Raw genomic sequence first — 24,848 nt, forward strand, 5'->3', positions numbered from 1 at the left:
TGAAGACATAGTATGATGTAGAGTGAAAATTATGTTCAGGTGGGATTGCTCCTGGTCTCAAGGAGGAATCAGACATATTTAGCTTCCTTTTTATTATATCGTACTTGTGCACTGTGAACTTTGTGGAAGGGCATATTTTCTAAGTTTGAAAACAAACTTTCATCACAGCAGGATTCACAGCATGACCAAAACAATCCATGGTCTATTTTAATAAGTACTACGAATATGAGTGGAGACATTTAAAAAATGGGCCCAAAATCTGACTTCTATTATACTCTAAACTGAGTCTGTTGGTTCAGGAGATGCAAAACTGAGCTTTCATGATGTTGCTCATAATCCTGCAAAGAGTAACTTGCATACCTATTTTTTTAACACGTAGGTTCTTCCCGTTCAGTGTTTGAAGATGCTACTTACATGAAAGTTCACACTATGTAAAAATGTTTGTTATAATTCAGCTTCTTTTTAGGCTGAAAGGGGCTGAACTATCCAAAACCTATATTAATTCAGTAAAAGTATTTATGAATTTATTAACACTTCCCTACAGTAAATAGTTTGTATTTTATAATACATTAGAAAAGTCCTCATTCAAAGGTTGTCTGTCCTATCTTAACACCTGCCAGGGCACAAATACCAAAAGCAATCTGAATATAGTAATATGAATGTCCAAATAATGTTGTTGGTTTAATGCCCCTAAGAGGCTCATACATATTTTCCCAATAGTGAAACAGGTGTCTGGAATGTCTGTCCAGAAAACAGAAAAAAAACCTTTTGTCCACCATGGGGAAGGAAAGGCTCTTTTTTCTCTCCACCACGCCACCCCCTCCCCCACCCAGTTCTCTCTAGCTCTGTAGAAGTTATCTGTTGTTAACTAGAAATCTGGAATTAAAGGAAGACAACTCCAATTCTTTTCAGAAGGTAGCTTTCCAAAGCAAACAATATTGCTGTTTGCAACCTCTAGAAGCTCAGTGAGAGCCAGAAGCAGCAGAAGGAATCAGGACTCTTTGGTTGTACTGGTCAGGGATCACACAACGGCACATTTAAGTAAGAATGACAAAAAGACTGAAATGAAGTAAGCAATTTAGCAGTGACAAGCAACACCATCTTCAGAGTGGGAAACCAGAACAAATGAAAATCTCCACCCTTTGAAAGAATTCAACCGCTTTTCCATTTCCCTAAGTAACATAAATCAACATTTCTCCATTTAGCACAGCTGAGCTCCACCAGTTTACACCAGCAGAGGATCTGTCTCTTGATAATACAACAAATCAAAAGACCTGAAATATTGGGTATTAATAGTGATGTACCTGTGTAGTGAATAATAGTTCCATAACACACATGATGAACAATACATTAGGCTGCTCTTATTATTTCTGAGAAAGAAAAGCCTAGTATAGTTCTTCAGTCAATTTTAATGCTAGTATCTTTGATTATTTCGAACATCATCCTTCCATGGTTATCTCCTGAGTCCTAAAAAGATTAGTTGAGCAGACAGTTCATTATTTTTGAAAAGCCAATGCTTTTAGGAAGCACTGATTTCAAAGCCCAGCAGCTTCTTCAGAATAAAAAAAATAAATTAAAAAATAAATTATCTTTTCAAATACCCCATAGAATTAGGGATTCCATATTTCAGTTGCTAGTAAACGGCTCTATTCCCTTCTTGGAAAAAGTATGCAATCAGCTATTCTTTATTCTTATGAGGAGAATATTTATCCACTTAGCTTCACTACCTAAAAAAAAATCCAATACATCTAGGCTATCTTTTCAGGGAGATGGACAGACACAGAGGTAATCCTGGGTTATCAAAATGTTTTCTATTCAACATCTCAAACCACAAGGTAAACTTAAGATGGAAAGGGAAACAAAAAAAAAAACAAACAAAAAAAATCAATCTCCCAGCAGTTTCCCTGAGGCACACAAGAGTTTTGTCACAAATTAGGGTTTTTTTAATGTAGCTATTGTTGAAGCATTTGTAAAAGATGAACGTAAAAAAAAAAAAAACACAAAAAAACCCCAAACCAACAAACCCCCCCCCAATCAAAAAACTAGAATTCAGGTAGAGTTTGAGTTCGTAATGGAAAGCAGTAATGCCTACTAAGAAAATTCTATCTTTTTTTTTTTTTTTTTAAGTGAGAAGAGGGAGATTTAAGTCAATGAAGAGACAACAACAAAAACAAAAAACACTGGCACTTGATTCTGAATTCACAAAAGTTTTTCATATAATTTTCCTTTTTAAAGGAAGAAAAATTTTAAATTCTATTTATTCAAATTAGCACATGGATGCAGGTGCAAGTATATTCTACAACTCCTTAAAGGTGTGTGTGAGGAGAAACAACCCTTGTTAGTATGACACAGGAAAGAAAAGTCATCCTTTTGTCAAGTATGAGTAAAAAGTGTATGTTTGTATTTAAAATGAACAATTGAACTTTTCATATTTACTCCACTGGAAGAATACAGCCACCAGTTTATCTGCTTCTCCCCGTGAACCCAATCCTGCACATCAGAGCTGAGAGTGCAGAGCTATAATAGTCTACAAACATCACCTTCTGCCTGATGGGTGAGAGAGATTGTACCGTGTGCCATGACCCTTTCAGCTCTTCCAGAATAATTAGGAAGGTGACAATTCAGTACATAGTTGCAAATTGCAAAGAAATACCAACCTGCTGCAACAAATCACACTGGCAATTCAATGGGCAGCAGTAATCCTGTCCAGCTTTAACTCCACTGGAGAATTTGAACATGCTAAATGATCTTATCTAGCCTCTGGCAGGTAAGCATCTACCACAAACTTGTTACTTGGAACTGTAAATGTGTGCCTCACAATGTTTGATAGCTCTACTATAGCCAGCTCTAAATAATATTTAGTATTAGCCATGCTTAGCTTCTAATGTTTCAGTCCAATACAGGTGAGAGGAGATTAGATCAGCATTTAGCTTTTGCTGCAGAAAGATTAAAAAAAATGCACTGAGGAAAAGGCAAAATACACCAGCTGATTTTTTTCCAATGGAAAATTGAGCTTCTGGCTGCCATGGCTCTCAGGGTTTCTCTGGGGAGTCTTATGGGATACAGGGCAGCTGAATGACTGCCACCCTGCTCAGGGCAAAACCTGCAAGACATATTTGTTACAACAGTCCTCTCCGAAGCAGAGGATGCCTGGGATTCCCTCAATGCTCCAGGCTGGCAGGAAGTGGCTTTGGCAGCCCTGAGAGCTGCAGCTAGTCAGCTGCATTACAGCTGCTGTGAATCCCCTGAGACCCCTCAGCAATCCTCCCTGAGCCAGGGCAGACATTCAGGCTACCTGCCACAGAGCCGAGAGCACAGCTCGTCTTCAGATCTGAGCCCTTAGAACTCTCTGCTCTGAAGAAGGGAATCTGGAAATCCCAGGGTCCCTGGCTCCAGGACAGCCTGTTCTCAGCAAGGCTGACACAGCAGGCTGAATTCAGAGATCAGCGTTCTCCACAAACGCACCTGACAGTTTCCAACAGAGCTGTGAATATCATCAGAAATTTGTCCAACCCTTCCCAACCTTTTTCTGAGAAAATTCTCTCACTTACCTCAGTAAAGAAAGTGTTTGCAGAGACATTATTTTCTTCTCTACGACCAGTGTCTCAAAAGGAACACAGGGTTTGCATCACTTCACCGGTCTGTGCATGTATTTGCACAGAGACAAATGTATGCAATGCAGTCATGCTTTATGTAGAAGTTGCATTTCAGCTATGGATATGCCCCAGGACATGCTGTTCACACATGGCTCGTATAAGGAGGTAACAACATACTCTGGTTCACAAAGACCCTCTTTTAGATGAGATAGAAAAGCTAAGGACTATTCCTGATTGGGAGAGATCTGAGATTGACTGCATGTGCTGGAGCAGACTCTGCTTGGGTAACTTGCCATAGATCCAGTGACAATCTACTAAGAGTTTGTCTCTGGATTTTAGGGACTCCTCACAGCTTGAATTCCTGATATGTAAACTATCTGCATTAGTGGCTCAGATTTTCCCATTTACCCATGGAAAATATCAGAGCTCTGCTAGTTTTTACTAGCCATCCCTAATAAAGCCAGTGGCTTCAGCAGTGCAATCATTACTGATGTCACTGGGGAAAAGAGTTTTTCTTTACAATTAATATCACAGTTCCTCACAAGTAGGATAGAAAAATCCTGAAGACCTGATTCCCAGCAGAAACTAACAGCTGCCTCACTTCCAACATTGTCAGAGAGACAACTGCATAGAAAAAAAGAATTTCTGAACTGTGGTCGCACAAAAGAAAACAAAATGAAGTATTACTGAATTATTGTAATTGCGATTGAATGGACCCACTGAGACATTTTCAGAATGAGCTGGGTGCCAAACCCCAGAAAGAAGGTGTTGTCATATTCCTGGATTCTAAGTATGCTGCCCTTGGGAAAGAGTTCAGTGTTTTCTTGGCACAGCAAAGCACAGAGCTGAAGTCACAGCTTATTTGCACTTAAAGATAACAGGCCCACTCAAGTCCATGATGTTTACTTGGACACAAGAGGTTTTTTTCAGATCAGGACAGAATGCTCACTGCTATATCATAAGAAGCTCACAGTACTGTAAGTGGTGATGGTGACATTTTACCGTATTCCTAAACTCTACACCTGGCAGCAACTGTCTGAAGAATCAGGTCCACAGCACTTTTGGGCACAGTAAAGCACTCAGACATGTTGAAAGCCCATCTAAGTCAATAAGACTGAAGTGTGTTCTTTCTCTGAAGCATAAGCTGTCCTTATTAGAGATTTCCTGAACTGAAGGACTAATTATTCTGTTCTTCTCTGAAGGTGGATTCTAAACCTGTCTTTGATGAGAATGGAAACAGCCAGTAAAAAAGCTCACTTCACTTACCACAATCCCTACTGGAATTAAAGGTCATGAACTTGCATCAAAAAAAAAAAAAAAGTGGAAGGAAATTTTAATGCACTGTTAGTCTCTTGTTGCCTATCAAGAGAATAGGGATTATTTCTCCTTAAGTGCCACTCTCATTAAAACTCTTACTAAATTTTTTTTGATGCATGAAGAAAAACAATGCCCATAGAAGTTTATGTACAGCTTTTGGTTAATGCACATTTCATCTCCCAAGGAGTTTTTAAGAAGCAATCTAGCTTTACTGTCAGCTGTGCTTATATTATTAAATTTGGCAAGTATCTGATGTTGTCATACAGATAGTACTTTACTATTAATATTATCTTCCTTTATGTAGACCACATGAAGAACGAGCTGAGAGTATATCTCTGTTATTTTTAAATGTAGCTGAAGGATACCATCCTCCCCTGCCTAGCTGATGCTCATACCTTTAATTTTCCCTAGCTCTGCACATTGTTCAAGACTCTTAATGACAGCAACTGATAACAGTAGGAAATTATGCCTATGATCTCATAGCCTTTGTGAATTAGCAAAAAGATTAATGATAGTAATTGGCTCTCTTATTTGTCCTTTGCAATAGGTGCATAAAAGACTAGCTGTCCTTAAACTGCAAAAATAGAGCAGTCAACATTTATATTCTAGCATCATAAATTAAAAGCATTTCTGCTTAAGAAACACCAAGGAAAGCAATACTTTTCTAATAGTATTGGAAAAGGAAACAGGGATCATCATTCACTTTGATATGTGAGATATCATTTATCTAGTGCAGACAGCCCTGAAGTCCCATGATAGGTCAAGAGGAATAAAAGCATTTTAAAAAGGAGTGTTTGTGATACAATATGGCTGGAAATTAAACACATCAGCAGAAAGGACAGAGTTCCAATCTCCCAAGTCAAAATGCTTCAAGAGGATGAAGCATGAGCAGAGACTGAACTTTTCATACCCCAGTTTGGAGACCGCTTTAAACACGGTCTGGTCATCATCATAGAAGGATGATTACCAATGCATTAAATATTTTAAACCTTTTAAAGTGGGCTTGCTAGCTGATCTGCATCTCATTCCACACCCTGAATCATTCATTAAAGGTACATTTCTTTGTGATTTCGATGATTGCAGTCATACATATGTAGCTTCATTAATTCACCTTTTTCCCAACACCTTAGTTCTATTCAATTTTTGTAGTTGGAGGTAGATGCCAGAAACATAACTTTCCTATTTTCTTGTCTAGGTACCTTTCCACTCATTCAGCGTGTAAATATTTCATGTATTTCTTCCACTGCACAACAGTAGTTATAAAAAGAGTAAAATGGGAAGGAGAAGGAAAGCCAAGTGAGCTTAAATAAGCCAGTGGACAGAGAAGTTAACAACTCCCCCATATTAGCCTGCGAGATTCACTTGCCTTTGAAATGCTTTACCGTTTTTAAGTAGTTCTACAGCACTATGTATGAGATTTGCTCTTTCAACACCAAGCATAAATAAGCTGCTTTTCTGAGTAGCAAAGGTGTGGTGTTATAGCACCAGGGATCAATCCTGCCTTTGGATCTCTGCTGGTGGTACCCTACGTTAGTCCAAGTCCTTCCTAACAGATCTCAAAGTACAGACCTAATTGAAGACCCAAGGCTAGAAGTGTAATTAGACTATGTTGTTGAATTAATACAGCAAATGCTGGGAGCACACTCAATGAAGGGGCATTTAAAAAATAATCGCAGCATAGTATCTTGTTTCCAAACTCATTTTTGAAGCCAAAGAGTTCATTTCTGCTGGTTCTTGTCTTAAAAATTGTAGTCCATTTATTTAAATTTTTGCAAATATTCTCTTCAAATGCTTGATTTAAAGGAATCCATAGGGGGAAAAAAGGTTTCTGTTTCTTTGATAAAATAAAGATGTTGGCAACTTTATGAATAGGGCTAAAGAAATCCTGGCCAAAGGTTAGTATTTGAAATTCAAAGTAGAAACTGAACCAAATTCTCACCCCACTTACAGCAGTGCAATTCTTCCTCATACCAGGCACACAGCTGGATGTAGGATACCTCCTCACTTCCCGAGAAACAGTGGGAACACAGATCACTGTGACATTACCTTTCCATCAGTATGAAAATGAGCAGTATTTGGTGCCGCTCCTTTTAAATTGTATCAACAACTGAAAGACTAGTTTTACTTAATAGGAAATTATGACTGCTGTCCACTAGAAGTCTCACAAGTTGCTCACTCTGCTTTTTGAAAAAGTCTCTTTGAAACAGACGAACAACAGTGAGCTTGTGGACATTTACCCCATCAAGTGCACTGTAAATCAGCCACAGAGATATAAGTGAACAGGCCTGTATCGGTCTTCGTTCAAGAGGGCTTTGCTTTCCAGAAAGCAGAGGAAAGAGTGTTTAATTAGTTGCTCTGCTCATTATTCATACATTAATAAAGGCACTTGAAAGGTATAGTTTCATTACTCATTGACATCAAATTTCAAAGGCCCCGTTCTCTCCTGTGAATTCAAATTAATTGTGCAAAGGTAAATCAGCAACTCTGCGCAGAGGAGCCTACAGGAACCACCCTTGCTTCGTGCTGCGTAACCACCCTCAAATCCCAGTCCCACAGTTTATAGAATGACAAGTAACTTGCTGACTCTAGTTTGTAATCGAACCGCATAAATTTAACACTGACTTTTTTAGCATTCCTCCCATCATGGAGGGACAAGGGGGGAGTTTATCCACGCTTTCCACACCTTTAATCACCATCCCAGGAAGGGAGAAATGGCATAGCAAGCTGTCAGCAGGGAGAGGTGTGTAGATCTGGATGCAGATCTCCTAGGAGTCATATTTTGCTACAGGCTTTCTCCATGGAAACCCAGCTTCACCAATCTTGCGCAGTCCCACAGTGCACATCCCAGACTCAGATGACGGTGGTAATTTCTCTGCACACTAAACCAATTACATTTTCTTTTCTCATTTTTAAACAAGTTTTTATCTTTATAAAGTAACATGGAAAGGGTAGACAGAGGCCTCCTTTTCCTGTTTAGTTTTCAAATTGTTATTTTCAGCAAGAGAATGTGAAAAAAATATTATTTCAAACAAACATTAAAATATTATAACTCAGTGCATAGAAAATTCATGATGAAGTCAATAAAAATCAGGCAAATTAACTTCTCCCGGCAAAGCCAACTAGACTTTTCCCATATGTTGAGTAGGAGAAGGATCCACCCCTCATTATCTTAAAGAAAGTAGCAACAGAATTTTCAAGTTAAATATGTGAACAGCTCATCCAAAATACACAGAATATGTTCAAGCAAACTAACTTAAAATGAGGCATTTCACAACTGTACATTTTTTCCCCCCAGTATGATTCACTCAGCACAGCTGATGGAACAATTCTGTTAATGTGTGAGCTGAATAACCAGTTTGATTGTCCTGACACTTTTGAATGAGATATGTAATTTTTACGCATCACTCACCCAGCTGTTCTAGTGAACACCACATAGTTATTTGTCTATTCCAGGATGAAAAATTACAACTCTGGGTTTTAAAGCTTATTAATAAACATGCACTGAAGGTGACAAGAACTTTGAATCTATATAAAAACCCTATTAAAAAAGCTAAATTATTCTATGCAAACCTTCAGTTCCTCCTGAATTTTTTCCTCCTCCAATTTGGCAGCTTTCCGATCTTCTATTTCTATTTTCCATTTTTCTGCCACTATTCTGGCTTTTTCTTGAGCCATAGCATCCCGGAATTTCTTTGTAATTTCAGCCTCCTTTTGTCTCCTTCAGAAAAGAATTTGAAAATAAAAATAATTTAAGATACTGATTATTTTTTTAAATTGAGAATCAATACTTGCTCACTGGTTGCAACCAGTAATTAGCATAAAACTTCATGGAAATATACAACGAAATTGTATATATGTATAATGTTAAATATACAACAATATTTAACAAGAGACCTACCACACATCAGATTTGAGGAGACTATCCAGAAAGCAGACATTTATAATTTTTGATAAATGACTAATTAAAATAGCACCTTCTAAATTAGAGAAGTACTTCTTGGATGTCTTCGAGTCATACCCTATATTTTTCCTTCCCTGGCTGAAAAAATAGATTTTTCTGTCAGTCTAGCAAAGCATGATTGGGAATTTATTGTTTCTCAAATATCAATGCAAATGCCTGCCAACTTCTTACGCTAGGTTGTTTGTTATTACTGACAATGTAAAAGGTACGCAGAGCACAGGCTGAAGCTTTTAATTTCTGATTAAATATGCAATCACTATAAGCAAGGAGAATCCCATATGAAAAGGAATAACATCGAATCATCTGATATTTAAACTGTCACTTTTCAGTGCTGCACTACAAAAGGAAGTGCAGGAGGCAGGTGGCCTACTTCCCAACGATATCAAGCATCAAAACACTTTTGAATCGCTCCCAATGCTGGAAGAGGCCCTGACAGAAACACCAGCACGGCACTTTGTGTAATCAGTTTCCGAACTGCTAGGATAAGAATTAATATAAGCAATATGCAAATAAAACCAATTTCAAAAATGATTTTATGTACCAAATCCCATTGTGGGCATAGACGTGCGATACAACAAACAGTTCTAATTCAATAATCTCAAAACCAGATTGTTTCATTTTTATTTATTTACAAATTGGTCACTGGTTTAGCAAAATTCCCCAAAAGAAAAATGTTTGCTTCCCTTTTTTTATGAAAGAGGGTTTTTGGTTTTCAGTATTCAATAAAAATAAAATTACATTTTTCACATGCTGAAAAGTTACCAGAACAAGGGAAAGCAAATATTCACAAAACATACTTACCAGTTTTACCCACCATTACCTGCCGCCTTTCTACAAGGCCATATCTCCCATTATGCCAAGTGGACCCTGAATTCAGATTCTTAAATCCTCACCATAGTTCTTCTGCCTCCTTCTGTGCTTGCTGCCTGGCTCGCTCTGCTATTAGCTCCTCTGATATCTGTTCATATGGCTTGTCACCTGGGGCTTCTCCCATAACCCAGACCCAGACCTCACCATCCTTCCCACGTAGCCACTCCACATGTTTGCCATTACCTGCAACAGCCACCAAAAACAAAGCAAAAATATAAATACTGGGTCAATTTCTTATGTAAATATAGATGAAAAGATGGGAAATCTGCAATTTAGAAACATTAAGCTTGCAATTTACAATTCAGAATAGAACACTACTAAGAGGTTGGATGAAATCTTCAGATTTGACCAGTCTACCACGCTGGGGGAAAAAAAGGGTTTGTACACTCCAGATCACACAATCTTTAAAGACTCACTGTCCCACAAAAATAAGGAATTATTAATTCTGACATGTATTTCCCAGAATTTAGATATTATGATCCCTTTTCAATTTTTATAAGCATATTTCCTTGTTTCACTCAGCAAGAGACAAATGAAGAGAACAGAAAAAGAGATAGGAGTGACAACAACCAGTGACATTATGTGATGAGCAATGCTTCAGCGCACAGAGAATGTCGAGTGTCAAGCTTATAGGGACTTCATTGGAACCCCTGCAAAAAATCCAAGAATTTCCTCCTCCCACTGTGTGAAGGAGGAGTTTCAGATAGCCTAGATACTCAGAGCACTCCACTCAACACTGCAGAAGCTTTTCTGTTCAGGTAGGCAATTGAAAGGGATTAAGTTTCTGGTTCAGTTTTCATGAAAGATACCATGCAAAAATCTACAGTTACTGTGTTGACAGAGTGATTTTAAGAACACCAAAACAGCCTGCGTGCTTTTTACAAAATAGACTATGTTTGGTCAATCTTCATGTCCAAGAATCAACCATAGGATTCCTTCTGACTACAAAGGGCACTAGATTAGATCCTATCTGAATACATTTTCATAGTCATATACACTGCCTCACTTAGTGTGGTTTGGTCTTTTCCTTCTGCTTTTATATGTATAACTCACAGATATTTTATGCACTTTAGAGGTTCATAATAAGGAATTGGTAGAAACACCTCTTCTGCATCCATTTTTATGTTTTATTTCTTGCAAATTTGTTGAAACTGTTCTTCACAAAAGGAAATTCCACCACAAAGAAGATTGCCAAGATGGACAATGGATTTATTTTAAAGAACGCAGACTAAAAGGCCAGAAAGGCTTGGCTGTTCATCTCACTTCCTGTATATTGCAGTCCACTAGATTTCACCCTCTTCCCCAAATATTGAGGTTAGTAAATTGTGTGTGGCCACATAGCTTCTAAAAGGCATCCTGTCTCATTTGAAAACATGAAGAAATGGACAGTCCACCATTTTTCTCGGTAGTTTTTCTCTGATGTTCCCATAAGAGCTAAAAGAAACCTTGTCCTATTTGAATGGCCAGTCTTTGCTTCTGCTCTTTCCACATCTTTCTCTACTAGCGTCAGCTTAGCTACTCTCACCTTCCACTACCTGTTGTTCTACAATAGGACAGTATCCATTTAACCAGATTAAGTTTCCCAATGCACAATCAATAAAGTGTTTTTGACATCCCAGACTGAAGAGAGAAAACTGCAGGAGGGAATGAAGTGGGGCTGTTGACAGCAGGCAGTGCCAGTGCCAACCAACACTTGTAAGTGTTGACCATACAAACTGATGGCAACGACCATATCAGATCTCTCAATGAAAGCTAATATCCTATATCAAATTTGAAAATGTGATTTATACGAATTCCCAGTGTTGGCCTAATGGTACAGACTTCAAGGAGGGGTGGAAATTTAAGCTAATAATGTTTTCCTTCAAGAACTCTCAAAAGCATTTGCTCTTTCATAGTCTATCAGATTATGTCTCAGGTTATAAATGTAAATATATTTCATTGTGGTACCTATTCTGTACATTTCTGTGTCTCAGCACATTTGTGTCGTGTTTTTGGATACAGCATTTGAACACCATCTGCCAAGAACTGACTGGCCATACCAGTATTTGCCCGCAAGGTTTTCACCCACTGCATTTCATGGTAAAGTATCTCAAGAAGTACAGAATGATTTCCCAGGAGTATTGATCCCACATAACCAATGGCAACTTTTGTTTTAAAAGTGGCCCATGTCCTCCTTCCTGGGAGGAATCTGGATATCCTAGTTGTTCCCCTTTATTTAGTACTTTAAAGAAAACATTGCAAACAACATGCCTCATGTTAATTTATTTGTATCATAACTGGTAGATACCAAATACTTCTACTGTTCTGAGGCAACTTCACTACTTCTGCTCATTTATGAGCTTATCAGATGGAAAGAATAAGAAACCCCTTTTCTGGTAAGCCGACAAATTTTATCTTTGCTTCTTTCCAGGTTTTCTGTGCCAAAGAGTTACTAATATGTTTCTCAGAGGCACCATTTATCCATTACTACCCAGCCCCATAAAACAAATAGTTGATTTGTAGACATGTCTTGAGAAATTGTTCTCTCTCTTCCTTTTAAAACAAGGGATCTCTCTTCTAAAGCTATAGACAGTAGATGTATAAACTCTTTTGAAAACATCAGTATAACACAGTTGGTTCAGCACTAACTACCATATACTACAACACAGTATACTACTGTATACACATCCATAGTTCAAGTTGAAAGATAAAAGCAGTATCAAACAATCTGGCAGTTTTAAGCTTCAGCATTAAACAGACACACCTCCACATGTACAATCCTAAAACAATTCAATTTGAGGGCATATGCCTTTATTCAGGTTTCTCTTTGGAACAAGATAAGGTCTTTTTCACGTCCAACCACCTTTTCTATTTTACTTTAAGAAGTGACTCCCATGCAAACCTTCCCTTAAACCTACGTGCCCATGAAGTTGGAGATGGGCTTTACTGTACAATCTGATCATAAAACTTCATAGTTTCTTAGCACAGAATAACATTCAAAAATGAGTGTTCTGGAAAAGAAATAAGCAGCTCAGGGAGAAAATCTGGCACTGTGAAAATGGAATTCCTGCCATACAAAAAGTCTTTGCAGCCTGCAGAATCAAATGCACAGTGGTCAGTGTCAGGTCTTCTAGGCTAACGACACTGGGCTTGCACTTATAAACTGTAGAACCAACTGCAAGATCTGAGCTGAATGTACAGAAAATGATTTTCCTTAATATTTATAGGAAACTAGTGTTGTCTGCTTTGCAAGCAGAGAATTACCACCATTGAGGGCTGATTATAATAAAATAATTTCTGCTTTAAGATGCCTCTCAAGTATTACATTTTTCTGCAAAATAAGATATTTTGTTAACACGCTTTATTTCCAAATGAAACAGAAATAGAAAAAAAAAGAAATAGAAAAAATCAACTAAATCTAAAAGGAAGAGACAGGTCCTGACTAAACAAATTTGAAATCTAGGTGAGAAAGAGGCAAGGGAGCCTCATGTTTCCTCTTCAGAAGCAAGCTTCTGTGCCCAGTCACAAAGCCTAATGCAGAGTCAGGAAATAAAAATTAAATCTCTTGAGTCCCAGTCTTGTGCCTTGACCACAAAAGTACTTTTCTTTTCCTGGAGAGACTGTGGCAGGCTGCAAATAATTACCATTAGGAAGTAGTGGACATCAAAATTAGTCTGGATTGGAGAGTAGAAATGAAAGTGTTTTAGAAACAAACACTGCTTTATCCGGAAAATGTACTGAATAATTTACCAAGTCTTTTCCATCTCTACTCTTCAGATCAACGATTTATCGGCTGTAGTATTCTATCAGGTTTTTTGTCTAAAACAACTCTGTAGCACCACAAGAAGGCAACATTAATTCTTGCAGCTCTTTTCACCTGTAGCTCCTCCATGAACTAGTATCTCCTATGGAGTTCCCCTAAACCTACATCTATACTGCTTTGCGACCAGTAAATTGGTTTCTGGATATTGCTCCTTTCTCCAGACAAATGCAAAATCAGGTATCCCAAATTTGCAGCACAAAGAGATCACAGTAAGAACTTTCTCAGAGACCTACAGCCTGAACCAACAGCAACACAAATTTGCACATATAAACACACGCAATCAAAAATAATACCAAATCATGTTTTCTATTTGTTTGTATTTATGCAATCAATTCTGTAACAGCAATAAAAGTATAAAACAACACCCTAGAGAGCAATAGTAAACTCAAGGCTCTCACCTATAAAAATTACTAGTCTCTACCAGCAGCACTACTTATCTCATACACACTGCTGGGGTGCAACCATGAGTTGTGCTACATGGCACCACAGGCTGCTCTTGGCCTTTGTGCTACCCTTAGGAAGTCCCTGGTGTAGGCAGGGTATCATTACTGCCACAGCTGAATGCTGCCAGAAAATCTGAACACTGTCAGCCACCTTGGGAGAGAGAGAAAGCAGCACCTAAAGGTGCATGGGAGGGGGAATCCTGGCTGCAGGCGATGCTCAGGCTAAATCAGGCTTCACTTCCAATCAGCTCAGACTTTCACATTGTGACTAAGACAAAACAAATGGAGTTACACAAAGGAAAACTGGGCCTTATACTGCCTCTGCTAACTGGGACAGAGGAGCAGAACCACAGACTGGCTTTGGAGGTTTTATGGGGTTTGGTTGGTTTTGGGTTTTTTTGGGTTTTTTGTTTGTTTTGGGGGTTTTTGTTTTTTTGGGTTGGTTGTTTTTTTTTTAAATGACAGTTTGGGGTTATATCTGGATTCATTTTCATGCATGCTTCTAATTAAAAGTACTTTAAAAATAACAGTAATCAGAGCAAATGGAATATTGCTGGAGTCAGCTTCCTTCCTCAAGCTTGTTCATCATTGCTTTAACAGACAATTCCCATTTGTGATCCATCTCCAGTGTTTACAAGGGAACTACTCCAAGGACCATTAGAGGGCTGATTTGGTATCAAGTCTCCCAGCTGTGCTGTCAGCCACAGCCTGCCTGTTTAGTCTAGCAAAATGATAGAGAGTGCCAGTAACCCCAATTGCCGTTCTATCATAGGGCATATTACAGCTGTGTCAAGTGTAAATTCAGAAAATTAGAAGATCACTGATTTATAATCTCAGAAACATGGAAAGGCATTCAAAGTCTGCTTAAACTTTCTCAAAAGAGTCTGCTATTTCCATGAACAGTCTTGTTTCTCTGAGGTTGAGCTTCCCACCATAGTTCTCCTGCTGGGAAGCTACAGATCTCTGCAATAGCAATTGACTCTCCTTCCTCACTCGCTGGAAAGCTTTGTAGTCATGCAAATATCCTTTGACTCTCTCTTTAGAAAATATTCCTTTTCTTTTCTCTCTCTGCGCTAGAAAAAGGAGCATTCACTGCTGACATCAAGCTGATCAGCCTGATCTACTTTTGTCATTCAGAGATAAACCATAGCTTGTGGAGTTTGGTGTGTTTGTAGGGTTGTGGGTTTTTGTTGTTTTGGAGTTTAGATACTTGGTATACTTTGGTCTAAGCACAATGTGTTTTACATGAGATTTTACCCTTGGCTTTCTGAGCAAATGATTTTTATGGCTTCTTTAAAGTAGAAGCTTAAATTTTGACAGTCTGCAGGGTAGATGAGGTTCCATTCAGACTTTTATTAGCTGCAAGACATGTGTTAGAAGCACATTGATTAGGATGAAAATGAGAATGTGAGCTTTAGGCTGTTCTCAGTTCCTTGAGCCTACCCAGTACAAGTATTTTATTTAATTATCTTTTTATACACACACACACACAATTTCACTTCTTTCTAAGGAGAAAACCTAGGAAATTACTATGTATGTTTCTGAGAGACTGTTCAAAGGACGGAATGCACTTTTCCAAACATTAACTGCCATAAATCCATTAATACACATATAGAATAATTAGGTGGTAATGATGAAAGTTATGAAAATAACATAATCCCCCAATAAGCTGAAGATCTGCTATAATGAATTCTGTGGTCTGCCTGTGCTAATACTCACAGGACCATGAAGGTCTTCCAAGAATACCTTCAAAAAACCCAGTCACTTTAATTCTTAAAACAACAACAAAAAAATGAGGAAAAAATATGAACTTCTTAAGCATCCCCCCAACTTTTCAGTTTACACACCCTCCAGTTTCAACACTGTGTTGTGTGCCTTTCTATTTAAAGGAGGATTTGCAGAGGGAGAAAGAAATTCAACTGATTTACATTAATATATCAATAACGGTTGCAGGATCTCAGCATTGCTGAAAAATCAGCCTTCATGGCGCTCCAGCTGCTTCCTGATCATAGAACAAACTCAATCTTCTGTTTATGGAATTACAGCCTGTTACCATGGAAATAATTATGCTGCAATATACCCCTGCAGGATCAAATAAAGGAAGAATGACTGCAAGAGAGCAAACACTAAGGGAGGAAACAGTTACTCAAATAAGACTGTGGTAATAAACAAGTGTAGCAAAGTTAACCGTACATAATATTCAAAGGTGAGTGGGTTTGCATTATCACATGGTGTGTATATATGCAATATGTATATACAGGTTTGCATATTGTCAACCAAAAAAGAAGGGAAAAAAAAAGAGAAACACAGAAATAAAGTATCATTTATGTAGTCTCTATCTAGTATGTCCCAGATATTTTCTTGGCTCCCTGGCCAAGGCACGCTGTTACACATAATTTCGTAATTTGCCCACTTTCAACTGGGAGATAACATTCAGAACTCATTCTTAAAGACATTGTTCTAACTCCATGTACAATCTAGAGGTAGTCTCTTGTCTAACTATTTTAATGACCCTTTCACTGTAAACAGTATAAAAATGCAGGTACACATCAGATCAAAGTCAAAGGTTGTAAAATCATTCACATCAATATCATTCATTATTTTTTTAATGAAGAAAAAAAAATCAAGTCAAGAACATAGCACTATAATTTCTGATTCCTGATCCCAATTGTCTCTTGTAAAGAGTAAAAGCTGTATACAGGGCTTGGTTTCTCACACACAGCTATCACAAAGCATCCAGGTTTTCCTACTGCTGGAGAATAAGCAAAAAACAAGTCTGCATGGCTAATTCAGGGTCTGCTGGAAACTCAAAGCAGGAGGATAAGGGTTCTCTGTCACAGAATGAACAGAAAACTATGGATCACTTTCTGCACCAGACTCCTCTACTTAATGCAGCGTGGCAGGTTTGTACCAACTCCTTTTATTAGGCACACAGGGCCACAAAAGCAGGGAGAACTATATCACTACAGCAAGATTTTCTAGCATCACAACACGAGTGGACTTGAAGGTTAATGAAGCACCATCAGCATCTAGCTAAATCCACCAATGACTGGAATACATTGAGTTTTCCTATGTCTTCCAAATCCTGCTATCAAAACCTGGTGCTTCTAGCCTTGAATGTTGTAGTCATTTATGCTAAAAACTGGCAAAATCACCAAGGAAATATTGAATTAGCTTGGGTGAATCCCATTCTCCCCTTGGCTGCAGTACTGCTCTCTTTCCACATCAAGTATTCATGAGCTTGCAGACAGTCACAACCTCCTATCATTACCAGAGCACTAGTATGTACAAGAAAGCCCATCTAACACCACTGTGTCCAGACAGGCTGAGGAACACAATGCCACAGAGAAACACAGGAATGCTCTCCATGCCAGTGGCTCAATTAACCCAGTAGCGCCTCTCAGAAAGTGGCTGATGCCAGATGCTTCAGGAGCGCTGAGGATCGCACGCATGCAAGAGAAACCTCCAGTGTAATAAGGCCCAGGTAGCCAGCAATATTCTGCTGTCACTTTTCTGCAAAACAGAAAAGTCAGCTGCAGGGCTGGATATGAGACTAAAAAGCACAGACTTATGGCTAATCCTAGGCGGGCAGAGAAGTCCCTCTGGATTTGTTCCATCTGGTACATATTTAGGTCATATGGTGGTTGGGGGTCTATTTCTAGCCCCAGGTTCAGAGAAGTGAACAGACAGTTTAGAAGCTGCTGTTTAATTGTACCTCAGTACACAGCCACACTGAGCACGAGCTCTGAGCAGCCGAGTTCTGGCCCCAGGGTATACAGTACTACAAAACTGCATCGTATCACAAGCTGCTATACATGTTGTGAATGTTACATTAAAACTTTTCCAATGACTTCAAATTAGTTGGCTCAGTCCCCTAATAAAATTATTCTAACATTCTCAATAATGTTCTCCTGTTGCTTTTTCAGTTGTATCTGAATTGGAAACAAAAGACAGGGCTAGACAGAATTCAAGACTACATACAGCCAGAAATTTCAGAAATACTCAAGTCTGATGTCTCTGGTTAGACCCATATCCAATGATACAGAGAAAGAGACAATGAACACTGCCAGGAGCACATCTCTGTAGAAGAGAAAACCTCACTAAGCATTACCAGGGTGGGTAGAGGCCTTAGTATAAATGAGGAATACATTTCTGAGTCCAAAACCATAGAAAAAAATGTCACTGCATGTACACCGACTCACCCTTCATACACACACTGAAACACACGCCCACGCACTGGCCTTCACATGTGACACTGATGTATCCTCCAACCATCCGCTTGTGATATTTGAAACACTTCCAAATAGCTTCATCTATTCTCTAATGATTTTCTAACACAAATGCCATTTAGATAAATAAATAATTTTCTAGCCACACTGTGATAAGCCTACCTAATTTTCTCCCAGCTACTCTTGTTAAGGACAGGTAAATAAGCGTGTTTACAAATAGCTCCTGTCTGAACATCATGAGCTGCAGTTCACCATGAATAAGTGTCAGAATAAGCAGCAGCAGACCAGCATTGTCTTCCCTCCCACATGGCTGTCCTTCAGCTTCCTAATGCTCAATAGTTTTTGAGATCTCATTTTGGGTATGCTGACAGCTCTGGATACTGCATCAGAGTCAAAATCCAAACTGGCAGGGTCCTTCGCTTACTCCCAACTCATCTATACTGGTTAAAGGGCTCCTGCGTAATCAAATAAATATGTTTCTTTGCAAATTGCAAAGCTGCCTGTCAGTCAACTCTCAGCAAATCCCAAAGGGCTCTTGAAATTTTGAGGAGACTTCCCTTAGTGATTTTAGCACAATAAGAAAAGGCAACCTGTTTTATTACAATGAAAATATGTTCCTGAAAGATCTGCCCAGGAGTAATTTGTAAATGAACTGGAGATGGACTTCCAAGAATTCAGCTCACTTGTGGAGTTATTTCAGTACAAGTCAGCAGTCATGATTTAATTAAAGCTACCAAATACTTTTTTTACCCTGAATAAGTTCACTAAACACTGCAGTTTTGGGAGGACCCAAATTATGCTCAAATTCTACTAACATTTTTAGGCAAGGTACAAATGTAGGCTAGGTACAAACAGCAAAAACATGGGAACAGTTTATTCAATGCAATTATTTATTCAAATCTCAATTCAATTCTAAAGGAAATATTTCATTCTGAAGTGATGTTTATATATTGCTCCCTTTTAGACAGCGATCTGTGTTTTTAAAAAGGCAAGTAAATTAAAACTGTTGAATAATCTGAAAACATTTTATTCAACCCCAAGTGTAATAATTGCTTTAACTTGACTCAATCTGATGCATATTTCAATTTTAACCTTCCCTCTAGACACATGAAACCAAACAATCCAAATGGAAAAGCAGGCGCAATTTAGCATTTACTGAAGGTGACTAATATTAATTTTCTTTAGAAATGAAGAATAAGACTAATTACACATAGACTGTTACACTATTTGGCTTGCTAAACACTCTCAACAACTTATACCTTACTTCATGGTTTGGACTTGGTTTTGTTTTTGAAGAAGAAAATTTCATAGTACTGAATAGAAAATTTATGGACAATCTGCATTCAGTGGCACTTCTATAAAAAACACTGTAGATTTTGGGCCTTTGCTAGTTAGTTTCCAGACAATTAAAAAATGATCACACTGATGAGCATTCCCTAAACCTGCTGATGATTTTAACTCTAGCACAAGATCAGTCTGACCTGCGTATGCCACTTTTTTCCTCCCCAGCTCTGCACTTGTGGTTTCCGTAAGACAACACATCTAAGCCTTCCACAAGAACCCTTCATCAAGTCACTGTAGAAAATCAAAACTGGATTCACAATCACTGCACTGTTTTGAAAAATCCAACCCTTTTGCTATGCTGCTGGGTTCACACATACCATTGCAGGTAAGCTCTTGAACTGATGGAGAATTGTACCAATTGGGGTATAGGACTCCAGATCAAGCCCAAGTACTTTTTGGAGCATTTTTAATTAGAGAAGTGCCTATTGTCATTAATTCCTTTTGTGCTATCTCACCCTATCCCATCCCAAAGAGGTGGGGCAAAGTTTTCATAGGTAGCTATTCAAACTATAAGGAAAACACAAGGATTTGAAAGGTAGTCCTATAAAGATAATTCCAATTAAATTAGTGAAAAATTATTTTATACAACAAATGTTATGTCGTATTCACAAACAACATACACATTTTTCTGTCAACTAGACAATTTGAGAAACCCGGCACAACGTTAGGGATAGTAAAGTCTCCCCTCTGTTTTCTACTCTATGTCAGGCCACAAAGATCTCTATAAAGCCAGAGTAACTCTTGGCTTCAACAAAATAGCACAAACATAAAACCTGTGTCATGCAGTAGAGAGCCAAAACCAAAACATTGCAGATGAAATTGCTCAAATCCCTTCGTTTCAAAGGAATAAAGAACATGTAATTGTGGTAGCTCTAAATTTCCTGGTAGCCACTAATTTTAAACAGAAATAAAAATACGCCACATTCTACACTGTGTAGCAGGGCGAAAATGTTTAGAAATTCGCTTATACATCAATGGAAACTGAAAACTAAGCAGCTTCAAGGTCCAAAAAAATGTTGATGCCAAATGCCTTGGGGGGGGCGGGGGGTGCGGGGAAATCACATATTTTAAGATAAGAAAGGATTATTACAGTAATCTACTCTGACCCTTTGAGTCATACAGGCAAAAATATTGCACAGTAATTCCTATCTTACACCCATAATTTCTCATTGATTTTTTTCACCTTTTTTTTTAAACAAGAAACTAGCTCCACTATGAGACCATTTATCATCATATTACAGAACTGTACAGTAGAAGTATCTGTAGAGTTACAAGTATCTGTATAGTTAGTGACTGGTGTGCCTGAAAGACGGAAGTTATCTTTTGTAACTCTGGCCCACATCAGTTCATGGAAGTCAAAATATATTTTCAGCAGGACCAAATGCCTGACTTGCAAATCTAATTCCAACAGTTCTTTCTACAAAAAAAATCGGTAAGATCAGTTCTCTAGTACAGTTCTGAAGGAAGTAGAAAGTTTCTAACAGTGGGCAAAAGTCAAATCTAAGCAATACCTTAAACTGGCAATTTAAGAAGGTAAAATGGAAATGGGCTATTGTGAAATTTAACTCCATATGTATTTGTGAATACTTTTGTTAGAGCAAATATAATCTATAGGTTACTCTGCTGCTCTCCTTTCTCTTATTCTTTATAAATCAGAAAATTAATTACCCAGAAAATGGTCTCCTGTAGTAGGAAGCTGAACAGGTTTAATGTATAATTTATATATGGAAATGTAGGTGTCAACACTGTGACAAATCATCACATAAATATTTTTGCAGTTAGATTTTTCTGCACCTGTCTTCCTCAAAGAATGAGCATAATACAGATTATCTCAGTGATATAATGTTTTGGCATGTGGAGCTGAACTGCATTTTTAATTTTTTCTCAACTACAAATCAATCAAAATGAACAAGGTTTTCGTCCTGTATGAGAGAAGCTATTTTGATGCCCTTCCTCTTAGTAGAGTGCCATTCATAGTAAGAACACTAACATGAATAAAATAGAAATTAAACAGAATGAGGTTTTCCAATGTCCACCTTGCCATCTGTGAGGGGACATTTTAAACTCCTCTTACGGCTGATTAGGGTGTTCTGTACACTCTCCCTTTATTCTAAGGCTACCATCATAACTTACTTCAGAGTCATTTCATAAAGACCTTTGCTTCAAGTGTGTCTTGGAAACTAGTTTTGCTTTGAAACACATTTCTTTAATAATAGTCTTTGAATTGTTAACTATCTAATGGGCACTTTGTAGGGTTCAGAGGCTCTAAACATTTTAAGAAGTCTGACAATTGAATCCAATAATCTATCTGTACCGAGGTGCTCCAAGTAAAGCTTTCTACCATGGGTGTGCTAAGATGAGCAACACTTTAAACACTCACTGCAGAGTCACATAGCTATTAGAGCACTTTCTCAAAATGAGCTACCCAAAGTTATTAGAAATTTTGAATATTCAAGTTTTAATAGATTTAAAGATAGGATAAAATCTCTGGTATTTCACAGGGAAAGGAGCACTTGACATGTCTCTGTGACACTTCCCTGTTGAGTGAGGAGTCACTGCAACTACATTTCCAAGATGAAAATGTTTTCTGTCTTGCATCTGCCTAAACAACTTTACCCTATGAATGGGGAAAGAGTTCAGGGAAGAGAGCAAGGAAATAAGTATTTCTGTTTATTCCAAATCACTTGGACCCAAGACCAGACACTTGGCAATGATATTTGGAGTTATTTTTTAAAGTTTTCTTCCATGATTTTATTTGCTTTTTAAGTCAACGCACACATTTAGCATCCATAACAGCCTGTGGAAGGAGCTCCATAGTTTAACTACATATTGCATGAAAATACATTTCTGTTTTTTTCTGTTTTGATTTTGATTGTTGGATTTTTTTATATGCTTGCCTCACTATTATCCTATTCCCTAGACATAATCTTTTGGAGAGCGTTTACTAGTACAGTTGGAAATTTAGTCTCATATGGTATGGCTGTTCTGACGTCACATCTTATTCCCAAAGAGCTCTTCATAACAAGCTCAAATTTATGAATTTATCTCCTACTCCAGCCACTTGGAAACATTCAATGCCAAGTCAAGAAACCTCAACAGCACAGGCAAGACTGCCTTTTGCCTGACTGAAGGTGAGGGCTGGGGAAGGCAGGTGAAGAAAAAAGCCTTAGGAGTGGAAGGGAAACTTGGTCATGGTCCATCTGTTACCACTGAGAGAATAGGAGCAGTGACTCCTGACTGAAAGAGGCACTTCAAAACGATTCCCCTCACTCCTTCACTAAACTATTCCCCTGGAGAAAGAACCAGCCATGAGAAACAAAGAGCAGGAACATGGTGCTTTTGCTGCCCCAGGCTGTCTTTTTGCCTATGGGGACAGCTGGCACTCTTCCTTGTAATCTCTTCCAGATGCATGCTGCACCATAGCCAGTTGCAAGCCCACCATCCCCAGCTCTTAAGTACAGAAGGAGGTCACAAATCTTACTCTGTTTGCACCTCGCTGTCTTTCTCAGCATGGCCTCCTCCATTCGTGCTTTTTCTTCCCTCTCCTTCCAGCGCCTCAGCTGCTCTTCTCTCATTTTGTAGAACAAGATCTGCTTTTGCTCTTCATTCAGCTCTGCCAGGAGCTCAGGGTCAATATACATATCACGCAAAATTTGCTGCAGCATGACGACTCAAAAAAAAGAAAAAGAGAGATAAACCTGCTTTCGAGATAAACCTGCTTCCAGTTATACTCCCTACAGTGACAAAACCCCACCGACAGCACTCCAGAAACCAACCTGCAGCAAAGGAGCTCTCCCACACCTGCCTGCCCAGGAGACATTTGATTCTTGCTCTGGCCCTCTTCATGCAGACATATTCTGCTCCTCGTCTCTTACAGGGACGGCGTTCTCTGCTTATTTCACCCTCCAAAGGTAGGGACAGCTGTCAAGTGAAAGGAAGGGGGAGGAACAGACAAGGATAAGGAAAAAAAATGAAAAGGCCAGGAGAAAAAAATGTCACTTCAGTGCTCCTGTAAAAATAAGGGATTCTTGACTGAACCCATCAGCTTTGCTCCCTTGAGCAGAAGGAAATTCAATGTAGAGAAAGCCTCAGACTTTCAGCTGAAGCGGTTCCCTTCAGCAGCAATACACTCCCAAGGGTGTAAGTGTTGCCCAGGGGTTTAAAGTGAAGTCATGGTTAAAGGTATCACCTACACCAACAATATCTATGTCACTTTGGGAACTGATCTCTTCTAATGAGAGGAGAAACAAGTTTGCATATTATTTCCCAGTCTAGCCTGTTAACTAGTCTCAACAGGGTAGGTCATATTAGAGATCCTATGTACCTGGTGTTGACAAATATTGTCATGCTGCAAACCGATTAAAATGCCTCAAATTAAAAGCAGACATAACAAAAGCCACAAGAATCTTGTTATCACTTTATAAATAGTAAATTAATATTAATTAAACAAGAGTAAGTTCTCAGCAGTTCATGCAGATTATGCAAGTCCTGCTGTTAATTCATTTTCCACTTTGTTACTGGAGAAAGTTACAAGCAAATTGTGGCTTTTCACTATGTAACAGAATTTTACCAAAATCAGTAAAATAGTATTATTTCAGCACCAGGGCCAACAGCCACTTAATTATGTAAAAAAACCCTACAACACACCAAAAACCAAACCCTCTGGATTCCAGAGCCAGCTTTTACTGAGCAGGGGCCCAGCTCCTCCGGGAAGAGGTGGCACTTTGCGGGAAGGGGGCCATCTTCTGAGGAGAACCAAGATGAGGCCACTCAGAGTCATAACAAAACACAGATCACATTTGCAGGCTGAGCTGCATCCCACTGCATGATGTTTACACAAGAATGAATAGCAAAAGCAGATCTGTATTTCCTCACAAGAAACCTTTATAGATAGGTATCTGTCAAACTTATGACTTCCATGATTCTCAAAGTCAAAAACTTATACTGTTAATGCATCTATTCACGTAACATTCTTTTGAGGTGTGCAAAATACTATCATCTTAATTTAGGCAGAAAATACATCTGATCTAAACTAAAACTCAAGAGAAGACGTTGTATCACCTAGAAGCATGAATCCAAAGATTATACTTGAATGATGCCTTCAGCTGAAACAGAATTTTAGAACCCATGATGTTTGGGCTTTACAGAGTTCAGTTCACGTGCATGCTACTCTGCAGTTCAGGATCTCTCTTATGTACAGATTTTGTCTCCTAAAATAAAATGCTTCAATTTTTTTATTTTTATTTTTTAAGAAATACAGTTTGGCAAGAAAAAACCTAGGGTAAA

The 24,848-nt window shown here is 38.4% G+C and overlaps 1 protein-coding gene across 1 annotated transcript in view; it reads right to left on the reverse strand.

Annotated features, from left to right (window-relative positions):
* The window catches only part of SH2D4B (SH2 domain containing 4B), a 72,271-nt gene extending 48,825 nt beyond the window's left edge, over window positions 1-23,446 (reverse strand). The window contains exons 1-4 of the mRNA XM_072870718.1: window positions 23,339-23,446; window positions 23,044-23,260; window positions 9,768-9,927; window positions 8,484-8,631 (exon numbers count right to left, since the gene is read on the reverse strand). Of these exons, the coding sequence (XP_072726819.1) occupies window positions 8,484-8,631; window positions 9,768-9,927; window positions 23,044-23,227 (492 nt within the window). The 5' untranslated portion in view covers window positions 23,228-23,260; window positions 23,339-23,446. The remainder of the gene's footprint in view (window positions 1-8,483; window positions 8,632-9,767; window positions 9,928-23,043; window positions 23,261-23,338) is intronic.
* Window positions 23,447-24,848: the final 1,402 nt, after the last annotated feature.

Source organism: Ciconia boyciana, chromosome 8 (assembly GCF_034638445.1).
Source record: "Ciconia boyciana chromosome 8, ASM3463844v1, whole genome shotgun sequence".
In the NCBI taxonomy this organism is placed as follows: domain Eukaryota; kingdom Metazoa; phylum Chordata; class Aves; order Ciconiiformes; family Ciconiidae; genus Ciconia; species Ciconia boyciana.